Below are 12,361 nucleotides of genomic sequence, written 5' to 3' on the forward strand. Positions count from 1 at the left end.
GAGTGTATAAAAGTCACAACAGAACTAAGCACCACTCAATTTCTGAATGAATCTGCTTTTTGAATGAAGCGGGTGAACAAACCATTCAACGAACATTCATAAAGAGCCATTAGGCTCATTTGAGAAGAGCAAAATCTGCACAGAAACGGTAATCACTGTGAGATGCGTGCTGGATAGTCTGGCTTTCTATCTGCACAGAAACAGTATACTGCGAGATGCATGCTGATCTGTCTGTCTGTCTGTCCTTACGGTCATAATTAAAGAAAATACTCAATGTGGTTAGACAGAAATCACTGTTTTATCACTATTACACTCAGGCATTATTGTTTTCTATATGAAGTTGCAGCAGTTACATAGCAAATAAACACTGCCAGTGTGAAAGCACAACACAAGCATGTTGCTTTAGTAAAGCTGCAGCTTTGTGTATAATTAATATTATTTGTGGACACATTCAAGATGTCTAAACATTAGTACTTCTGTATATTGGAACTGCAACTGGAGTTGCTATCAAGTCAGCGTCAGGGCACAAGACGTCAATGTACAATACAAGACCTCAGTATATTAGGTCTGTGAAACTACGTCTCTTGGGACATGGCAACACCACAATATAACGCACAACTCCCCATCTTATTTTTTTGCATATGCCTTGGGCATGTGTGTATATATATATATATATATATATATATATATATATATATATATATATATATATATATATGTAAAAACTTGAACAACATAAAAAAGGAATAAACTAACCAACATTACACTGAGTAATCAAACAGATTTAATCAAATATGGATGAAGTAATGGTAATTATACAGTGGGTACGGAAAGTATTCAGACCCCCTTCAATTTTTCACTCTTTGTTATATTGCAGCCATTTGCTAAAATCATTTAAGTTCTTTTTTTTTCCTCATTAATGTACACACAGCACCCCATATTGACAGAAAAACACAGAATTGTTGACATTTTTGCAGATTTATTAAAAAAGAAAAACTGAAATATCACATGGTCCTAAGTATTCAGACCCTTTGCTGTGACACTCATATATTTAACTCAGGTGCTGTCCATTTCTTCGATCATCCTTGAGATGGTTATACACCTTCATTTGAGTCCAGCTGTGTTTGATTATACTGACTGGACTTGATTAGGAAAGCCACACACCTGTCTATATAAGACCTTACAGCTCACAGTGCATGTCAGAGCAAATGAGAATCATGAGGTCAAAGGAACTGCCTGAAGAGCTCAGAGACAGAATTGTGGCAAGGCACAGATCTGGCCAAGGTTAAAAAAAGATTCTGCTGCACTTAAGGTTCCTAAGAGCACAGTGGTCTCCATAATCCTTAAATGGATGACGTTTGGGATGACCAGAACCATTCTTAGAGCTGGCCGTCCGGCCAAACTGAGCTATCGGGGGAGAAGAGCCTTGGTGAGAAAGGTAAAGAAGAACCCAAAGATCACTGTGGCTGACCTCCAGAGATGCAGTCGGGAGATGGGAGAAAGTTGTAGAAAGTCAACCATCACTGCAGCCCTCTACCAGTCGGGGCTTTATGGCAGAGTGGCCCGACGGAAGCCTCTCCTCAGTGCAAGACACATGAAAGCCCGCATGGAGTTTGCTAAAAAACACCTGAAGATTCTCTGGTTTGATGAGACCAAGATAGAACTTTTTGGCCTTAATTCTAAGGTATGTGTGGAGAACACCAGGCACTGCTCATCACCTGTCCAATACAGTCCCAACAGTGAAGCATGGTGGTGGCAGCATCATGCTGTGGGGGTGTTTTTCACGGACAGGATGACTGGTTGCAATCGAGGGAAAGATGAATGCGGCCAAGTACAGGGATATCCTGGATGAAAACCTTCTCCAGAGTGCTCAGGACCTCAGACTGGGCCGAAGGTTTACCTTCCAACAAGACAATGACCCTAAGCACACAGCTAAAATAACGAAGGAGTGGCTTCACAACAACTCTGTGACTGTTCTTGAATGGCCCAGCCAAAGCCCTGACTTAAACCCAATTGAGCATCTCCGGAGAGACCTAAAAATGGCTGTCCACCAACGTTTACCATCCAACCTGACAGAACTGGAGAGGATCTGCAAGGAGGAATGGCAGAGGATCCCCAAATCCAGGTGTGAAAAACTTGTTGCATCTTTCCCAAAGAGACTCATGGCTGTATTAGATCAAAAGGGTGCTTCTACTAAATACTGAGCAAAGGGTCTGAATACTTAGGACCATGTGATATTTCAGTTTTTCTTTTTTAATAAATCTGCAAAAATGTCAACAATTCTGTGTTTTTCTGTCAATATGGGGTGCTGTGTGTACATTAATGAGGAAAAAATATGAACTTAAATGATTTTAGCAAATGGCTGCAATATAACAAAGAGTGAACAATTTAAGGGGGTCTGAATACTTTCCGTACCCACTGTACATACAGTACACTATGAATAAGGTAGACAGTTTTAAAGCTTTGCATATTTACCAAACAGCTTTAATCTTGACCTAACATGGACAGTCAACATGTAAGATGTCACTGATAGGATATTTTATATAAGATATTTTTGGCTCACCTTTGTCCTGCTCATTGACGTTGTTCACAGTGAGAGTGCTATTGTCATCTGAAATTATGTATTTAACCGGGTATAGTTTAGGATCTCGTTCATTCATGGTCCATCTCATTGTACCCAAAACAGACTCTGGGCGTTCGCATTTCAGTACCATATTTTGCTCTGGATACCAGTTTTCTGCAGTGGACAAATTCCTTTGTTCTGAAAGTAAAGTCCACAAACCTTATTGTACCTTGTTTATATTTATTATGGGTTTGCTGGTCCTTTCAACATTTTCACAAGAAATACAAACCAGTATTTTTTTTATAAACAACAGACTGAAATCAATAAAAAGGCAAAAAAAAAGAAAAGAAAATGATAAAATGAAAAAAGAAAATGATAAAATTAAGAATGAATGTTTGTAAGATTAGATACTGATTACCCTTACCACTTTGAGCAAAAGGATTCGAAGCTACAGTGATTCCGTTATCTTTGAGAGCGCTGATGACCTGTGTGTTTGCGTCTGCAAATGCAGGGATGTCGGGGCTGCTGGTTGTTGATCCAAATTCATAATCTGCTATAATGCTACCAGACCTATGGAGCCACACACAAACCACAACAATGACAAGACACTGTTTTAACACAAGAGGAAAACCAAAATGGACCTTTGGAGTAAATGTTTAAATTTTAGACCTTACCTGAAACGAGTGACTCTTACTGAACCTTTTTTGTAGGCGGGCACATTTTTGTAACCTTCTTCAATCTGTACAGAGTAACAAATGTACATTAGGAAGTGTACCTTACTTTACCAAAATGTCATTTTCAAGACTCTATGGCAAGAACCAGATGTATATGTACACACACACGCACGCACACAGAGTATACACGTCGTCAGAATTGTTGGTATCCTTGGTAAATATGATCAAAAAAGGCTGTGGAAATAAATCTGCATTGTTAATCCTTTTGATCTATTTAAAAAATTCACAAAAATCTAAACTTTCATTGGGGAATAAGAATTTAAAATGGGGGGAAATATCATTATGAAATAATTGTTTATTTTTTTCCTTTCTCGAATACATGTTGGACACAATTACTGGTATCCCTAGAAATTCTTATGAGTAAAATATATCTGAAATATATTCCCATTCATATTCACAATTTTGAGCACACCAGCGTGTTTATGAACATGAAATTATCCAGCCATGGCTTCCTGTTTCACAGAAATATAAATAGGAGGGAAAACAAAGGCCATATTCAAAATGAATCACCCATCACAATAAGAAAAACCAAAGAATATATGTCTGATGTGCAGCAAAAGATAATTGAGCTTCACAAATTAGAAAGTGGCTTTAAGAAAAGAGCTAGAGCAGTGAAAAGTCCCGTTTCCACCATCAGGGCAATAATTAAGAAGTTCCAATCAACAGAAAATGTTATGAATCTGCCTGGAAGAGGACGTGTGTCTATATCGTCCTAATGCACGGTGAGGAGGAGAGTTTAAGTGGCTAAAGACTCTAAAATGATCAAACAGCACCTACATTACATGTTGTTTGGGAGGGCTTCAAGAGAAAAAAAAAAAGAAAAGAAAATGCACCAGCATATTCAGTTGTCAGACACAACTGGAACTTCAAATGGGACTGGCTTCTATGGTCAGATGTAACTAAAAATTTTGCTCTTTAGCAGCAAACACTCAAGATTGGTTTGGTGAACACAGGGATAAAAAGTACCCCATGTGTACAATGAAATATACTGCTGTATTTTTGATGTTGTGGGCCTATATTTCTGCTGGAGGTCCTGGACATCTTGTTTAGACACATGGCATCATGGATTCTATCAAATACCAACAGATAAAAAATTAAAAAGTGACTGACTCTGTTAGAAATCTTATAATGGGCCATGTTTTGGATCTTCCAACTGGACAAAAACAAACCTTAAAAACAACACAAAAATGGGTCACTGGGCACAAAACCAAGCTTCTGCTATGGCCATTCCAGTCCTCTGACCTGAACCCTGTAGAAAATGAGTGAGATGAACTGAAGAGGAGAAGCACCGTCATGGAGCTGGGAATAATTTATTTTATAATGATATTTACCCCCATTTTAAATTGTTATTCTCTAAAGAAAGGTTAGATTTTTGTGAATTTTTAAAATAAGATCAAAAGCATTAACAATGCACATTTATTTCCACAGCCTTCTTTGATCATATTTACCAAGGGTACCAACAATTCTGACCACGTGTGTACACACATACACACACACAAACACACACACACACACACACATTTTTTTAAGTTAAGCATAAACAATCAGTACAATTTATTTACAACATATGAAACTACTCACTGCTGACTCAATTTTTCTGGCATAGAGTTTGAACTTCTCATTTTCTGGGCTGTTGAGACTGGTGTCAAAAGCTTCATTGATTCTCATTGACATCTGAAGAACTGTAACCCCCCCAAAAAACAACAACAAAAAAACAAGTACATTTATTCATCTGTCTCAATTATTTCATTCTTCCACCATATTTATGGCCAACAAGCAGGGCAAAGTAGATATGAAAAATGTTTATTTGCATCTATGCTTGTTTTTTTTATTTTTGTATTTACTGCCATTATTTTGCTCTGCTTATGTTCATAAATATGTTAGGTGTACAGAAAAGTCATATGATTGTACTGGCTTTATAGAACAATTAATAATACAGTATAATAATATATTCATAATATATAATAATTAGTGCTGTCAATCGATTAAAAAAATTAACTAATTAATCACAATTTTTTCCTGAAATTAATCGCGATTAATCCCACCTAACATTAAACTTTTTAAATCTACTTTTATATTGCAATAATTTCACATTTAATCTTCAAATTAATGTAGAAACAACATAAAGACGGTATATTTTTAATATTTGATTAATGGCATCTTTTTAATGAATGAAGGCCAGTATCACTGACACCAATATTGATGTCTCTATAAAATAATTATTTTTTCCCTAATATTTAACCATTGACTATTGCCATTCAACATTACAGTATAATTGAGAGCCATCAATTTTAATATTTATTAGACTTTAATAAAAATAACTTCTAATTTAAGTGAACTTTAAACAATTTTCTCATAAACACAGTATAACCAATGTCATATTTAGCTACCTATGCCCTTCAGCAAGTAGGAAATATACAGAAATTGAATTAAGTTATCAAACACTAAATTCTAAATTAAATACAGATGAGTCCTTAAAGCTATAAAGTTATTGATTTCCTTTTTTTTTTTTTTTTTTTTGTTCTTTGATGAACAGACATCACAGCAGCTGGGTTAATAGGTTATTTTGGCTGCTTTTTCTTTAAGAGCTGCCGAGGCGGATCTGACACAAATCGTGTTTTCTCTCTTTACACTCACTTTACATTTTCTGACCCACTTCAGGTCTTAAAGTCTCTATTAATGATCTGACGAGTGTGTTAGATGAGTGAGAAAGTGCAGGACAGTTTTGAAAACCATTTCAGAGACATGTTCTTAAATGTGACTCATATATTTCACGCAAGCACAGTTTTAAGGCAGTTTTAATCACCTTCATGACTTAACTGACCACGACATTGCATGCACATCGTTTCTTTCGCGCTTTGATATGAAATGATAAAGGCTACAGCGTGCGGCAGCGCCTTTGTTCAGTACAGTACAGTTTCCGCGCTCCTTTGACTCACTCCTGACGCTGAAGTGAAGTTGAAGCACGTGTCTGAAACATCTCCTATTTGAAATGCTCGTAAAGACGTTCTGTGACTAAATTAGCAAGAAAAAAGAGACAGAGGCAGCAGTTGTGAGTGGGGTGGCCAACACTAGCCCCGCCCCTGTGTTAACGCCGTTAAATATTTTTAACGCGTTAAACTGAAAAAATTAATCACCTGCGTTAACGCGCTAATTTTGACAGCACTAATAATAATGTTAATGGAGTAGACTGAACAGAAACGGTTTACAGTATATACCGGATGTAGTTTTTTCAGAAAATTACTTAAAAAATAAATAAATAAATAAATTGTTTGCAGCTAAAGTCTGTGTTAAATTAGTACTTCACTTCATTACTGTAGATGGGACTGATATCAGAAAGTATCATTCAAATAACTGCATAAAGGTTATATTGTATGCGTGTTGTCAAATACATTTTCCGGTATATCAGGTTTTTTAACAGTACAAACCTGTTGTAGGTGCAGGTGCAGGTGTTACAGCTATTGGTGGTTCTGCAGAAATAAAGAACCAAATTAACCACCTTTATAACTGTAAAATGTAATATTTATAATTGTAAAATGCAATTTATTGAGATTAACAATCAAATGATAAAAATGACTTAATTTAAGCAGTTAAAGGTGCATCAATTAAAAATTAAAAATTAAATATTTATATTCTGCTATTATATATATATATATATATATATATATATATATATATATATATATATACACACACACACACACACATATATATACACAGTACACACACAATAAATGAGTACACCACCTCTGAAACTTAAATTCAGCAATTACTCTTTACTTAGAAGACATGTTAGGGTTCTTTAGAGATGTGATTTAATTTAGAGATTTAGAGATGTGATTATATTCCAGCAAGTCTTGATTAGTTACCAAAGAAGAATGTTAAATTTTTTTTTATTAAAATAATAAAAAAATAATAAAAGATCAAATGTGATCAAATGTTGTTGCAAAAATGAGTACACCCTCCTGAAAGTTACTAAATAAAACTAAATAAAAAGTTCTGGTGTAAGGTTAAGGCAAGTTTTGATCAAGTAAGTTTTTATCAGGCAAGTATGTTGAACCAAAACTTTTAAAGATAAGTAATTTCTTTACAATTAAATGTGTTATATAGCACACTGAATCGTACTCAGACTTAATGCTGACAACAATGAATTTGAGAGAGAACTATAAGGAGATTTCTTAGCATAAAAGAGGACAATAATACAAGATACAAGATACAAAATACAAGGAAATACAAGGAATACTAAATTATTGTCTTAATTGTGAAAATACAGCAAAAGTAACACAAATTCAAAAACAATGGACTTGTGAAAAGGCCCCTGAGATAATTAGGTCTTCACTTTAAAGGGATAGTTCACCCAAAAATGAAAATTAGCCCAAAATTAAAAAAATCCTTGCTCTTCCAAGCTTTATAATGTGGGTGTTTTTGTTCAACAATCCAAAAGTACTCAAATAAAGTGCATCCATCAATATTAAAATGTGCATAACATGGCTCCGGGGGGTGAATAAAGGCCTCCTGTAGCAAATCAATGCGTTTTTGTAAAACAAATAAATAAATCTATATTTAAAATGATATAAACAGTTTTGTGTAACTTCCACGAGCTGTTGTATGCGCGTTCATGTGAGACTACCTTTCCGGCGGATGCTGCCAGACGTAGGAGCAGTACATACGCGTGTGAGTCTCGTGAAAACCAACAGTTGTTTACAGGAGCAAAGGAGGCAAAGTTTCCTTACTTACTTTACCAAAGGAAAACCAGTCTCCTTTTGGCTTATATCGAAATCCTCCGAAAAGTTTATTTGTTTACAAATCCTCCTTTTGTAGTTCTCACATGACCGGCGTCAAACACTATAGAAATACAAAGATGGTTCACTCCTATACTTATGATTGGGAGAAACTGCAATGTTCAATAAGGTGGTATAGTCCCGCCTTTTTAATGAAAGAGCCAATTGATTGGTAAAGTCATTGCTTCACTGCAGTGGCCATTAGAAGATCCGGTTCCCATAGAAACCTGAGGCTGGACCAGCCGATGCGCATGCACAGTTATAAGCACGTTGGAACTACACATGGCTGGTCTAGGCTGAAATATAAGCTTTTTAAATGCTATTTGAGCATAAGAAACAACATTCATGGGGCAGTTCATTTCAGCTCTGGGGCAGTTGAATATCTGGGGCTTAGCCCAGAGACATATTTGTCAGAATACACGGGATACACTTAAAAATATAGGCTATATATAAAAGTTTAAATTCTGCTTTGGCTAAGTGTATTTATTTAATCTTTTTTACTTTAAAAAAGGCAAGTATATTGACTGCCAAGTCATTTTCATTGTCAAGGTCCAGAAAAGTATGAAAAGCATTGCCAAAATAGTCCGCGCCACAAGGATATGCTGTTTTCGTTCAAATCAAAGCGTAGAAATGTATCCTTGTGGCGCGGATATGTAACAGCATACGCTATGTGCATCCAGTGGATATTCTTCAAAATGGCGCTACGCTGACAGGAGGAATATAGTTGTTATTTTTATTTTCTTTGCGTACAACAAGTATTCTCGTCACTTCATAACAGTCAGATTGAACCACTGATTGCAGATGGACTATTTTGGCAATGCTTTTCATACTTTTCTGAACCTTAACAGTGAAAATGACTTGGCAGTCAATGGGACAGACACAAACCACCTGGTTTTCATACAAAATATCTTAAATTGTGTTCCGAAGACGAACAAAGTTTTTACGGGTTTGTAATGACATGGGCATAAGTGATTAATGACAAAATGTTCATTTTGGGGTGGAGTAACCCTTTAAATGCACACTGCACATATTGCATAAATAATGTTATGAGATTGATGTTTGGATTCATGTTTTAAATATAAAGAGTGGAATATAGAAATAGGCCTATTAAATGATAGAAATATTGATACTTTTAAATATGAAACTAAAATTGCCAGTAGATGGCGGAAAGCCACTGTCTTAATGTGTCTTCGAGTCATTTATTCAATCGGTTCTTTCAAAACAGCCGATTCATTCAGGAACGAAGTAATGAACTGTTTTATGAATGGATCAGTAGATCACTGACTCACCCGACTCGTTCAAAAACACAAATTCATTCAGTAAGGAAACACCACTGTGTGTTGCTAGAGATGCACAACATGGCTTTTTTGAAACCATCTTCATTAGTGTAGCTGACGCTGATAGGTCAGTCATGAGTTATGACGGACGTATTGCGATTTTTAGGGATTAATGTTTATATTGTTTGTATTATGATTTCATGATTTAAGTTTGTATTTTTTGGTGACCCACTGAAGTTTATAGAGTGGAGCATAACCTTCAAGGCACTTATAGAGCGCCGGTGTCTAAATCCAGCAGATAGGCTGTTCTATTTGCAAAAGTATATTGATGGTGAAGCAAGATCAGTTTTGGAAGGCAGTTTTTATAGGAAAGACGAACAAGCCTATCAGCAAGCTTGGGAGAAGCTGAATGCCAGATATGGCCACTCCTTTGTGGTGCAGCGTGCCTTCAGAGAGAAACTTAATAGGTGGCCAAAGATTGGTGGATCCGAGTACGTCAAGCTAAGAGAGTTCAGTGACTTCTTGCAATCATGTAGTGATGCTATGCCGCACATCAAGGGTCTTCAGGTGCTGAATGACTGTGAAGAGAACCAGAGGATACTGGTAAAGCTTCCCCATTGGGTGACAAGCAGATGGAACCGTCATGTCACAGAACAGCTAGATCAAGACAAGGATTACCCAAGCTTCAGTGAGTTTGCTTCCTTTATTTCAAGGGAAGCACGTATAGCATGCAATCCGGTGTCATCATTGTATGCATTAAAGATTTCTGACGAGAAGCCATCAAAGGAGGTAAAGCGTTCAAGAGTAAATGCGTTGGCAACCACTGTGAAGGATTTAGATGCAGTATGTGTTACGTCAAATTCCAGTAATATCATTAACAGCAAGATTAAGGAGTTTAGTAAACCGAAGAGTACACTTGTGCATAGCACAAATTCAGTTGAATGTATGTTCTGCGGAGAGGGTCATTCTCTCCATGAGTGTCAGAAACTAATGGAAAGAGCTGTGGAGGAAAAGAGAATGTTTGTCTTTGAGAATAAGTTGTGCTTTGCATGCTTGAGAAAGGGACATTGCTCCAAGGACTGCAGGAATAGGGCTGTATGTGCTTTATGCAAGAAGCGCCACCCAACTCCATTGCATGAAAATCATCAGCCAGGAAACGAGTCTCCGTTACAGATAGTTTTGCAGGCTGAAGAGAGTACGTCCTCCTTATCTTGCTGTGTGATTACAGGAGAAGGGGGTATAACATCTATGATTGTTCCAGTATGGTTGTCTTCATCAAACTCAGAGTCTGAAATCCTTATATATGCCTTATTGGACACTCAGAGTAGTCACACATTTGTTGATCAGGAAGTGTGTGAAGTTTTGCGGGTATTAACGGAACCGGTAAAATTAAGACTTTCCACAATGATGGGAAAAGATTCCATTGTGGAGAGTCAGAGAGTTAGTGGCCTTAGAGCTAGAGGATTTTCTTCTGACAGCTCTATTTGTTTGCCACCTGTTTACACAAGGGATTTTATTCCCTTTGAGCGCTCGCATATTCCCACCTGTGAAACTGCTAAAAAGTGGAGACATCTAGAAGTGATTGCAGATGAAATGCCTGCACGAATGGATTGTGGAGTAGGTCTTTTGATCGGATATGATTTCTCTAGAGCATTGGCACCTCGACAGGTCATCATTGGTGGAGATGAAGAGCCTTATGCCATCAAGACTGACCTGGGGTGGAGTATCATAGGAGGCACTCCACAGAGTGTGAGCTCCAAGGATGTGACTGGTCTATGTCACCGCGTATCAATCAGGGAGCTTCCTCCTGTGACACCTGCTGGTGTTATTAGATCACTTGAGCTTGATTTTGCAGATACTCCGTTAGGAGAAAAGTGTATATCACAGGATGATGTTCAGTTTCTGCAGATTTTAAAGGAAGGTGTCCATCAGAATGAATGTGGCCATCTTGAGATGCCCCTTCCTTTTAAATCACGCCCCCACCTTCCTAATAATAAGAAGCTTGCATTAGTACGGCTGAAGCATCTTAAAAGAAAATTGGATAAGGATCCTCAATTTAAACGTGATTACATGATATTTATGGAAGGTGTTATAAGAGATGGGGATGCAGAAATGGCAGATGAGCAACCAGATATTGGAAATTTGTGGTATGTTCCACACCAAGGTGTTTATCACCCCAAGAAACCAAATAAGATCAGAGTAGTGTTTGACTGTTCAGCCAAGTACGAAGGCACAGCTTTGAATGACTATCTATTGACTGGGCCTGATCTTACCAATGGGCTTACTGGAGTGCTCTGTCGCTTCCGTAAACATCCAATTGCTGTCATGTGTGACATTGAGAAAATGTTTCATAGATTTCATGTCATTAGAGAAGATCGGGACTACCTGCGTTTCCTGTGGTGGTCAAATGGAGATACAGACACAGAGCCCAGAGAATATCGTATGAAAGTACATCTCTTTGGAGCATCATCATCTCCAGGTTGTGCCAATTATGGCCTGAAGTATCTTGCCAGTATCAATGAGAGCGAGTATCCCTTGGCTGCTAGTTTTATCAGAAATCACTTTTATGTGGATGATGGCCTCATAAGCCTGGAATCTGTTGAGTTGGTAACTGAGCTGGTGGAAGAAGCTCAAGCTGTGTGTGCTAAGGGAAAGCTGCATCTTCACAAATTCGTTTCCAACAACAGAGAAGTGCTAGAGTCCATTAGTGAGAGTGATCGTGCTGCTGAGGTGAAGAATGTTGATTTCCATCATGATTGCCTTCCAGTAAAAAATGTCTTGGGGGTAAGGTGGGATGTAGAGAATGACGCCTTTACCTTTAATGTTGTGCTTGATGAGAAACTTGCCACACGACGTGGAATTCTTTCCATTGTGGCTTCAGTTTATGATCCATTGGGGTTTTTGGCGCCATTCATTATATCTGGCAAGAAGGTGCTGCAGGAGATGTGCCACAAGGGCATCAGTTGGGATGAACCACTACCCACGGAGCTGAGACCAAGGTGGGAG

The 12,361-nt window shown here is 37.5% G+C and overlaps 1 protein-coding gene across 1 annotated transcript in view; it reads right to left on the bottom strand.

Moving 5' to 3' along the window:
- Positions 1-12,361, bottom strand: part of LOC306843953 (uncharacterized protein) — a 34,308-nt gene that overhangs the window by 5,016 nt on the left and 16,931 nt on the right. The window contains exons 19-23 of the mRNA XM_079375708.1: positions 6,726-6,767; positions 4,879-4,979; positions 3,238-3,302; positions 2,988-3,133; positions 2,564-2,761 (exon numbers count right to left, since the gene is read on the bottom strand). Coding sequence (XP_079231834.1) covers positions 2,564-2,761; positions 2,988-3,133; positions 3,238-3,302; positions 4,879-4,979; positions 6,726-6,767 — 552 coding nt within the window. The remainder of the gene's footprint in view (positions 1-2,563; positions 2,762-2,987; positions 3,134-3,237; positions 3,303-4,878; positions 4,980-6,725; positions 6,768-12,361) is intronic.

The sequence above is a fragment of the Barbus barbus genome (assembly GCF_936440315.1).
Source record: "Barbus barbus genome assembly, chromosome: 24".
NCBI lineage: Eukaryota > Metazoa > Chordata > Actinopteri > Cypriniformes > Cyprinidae > Barbus > Barbus barbus.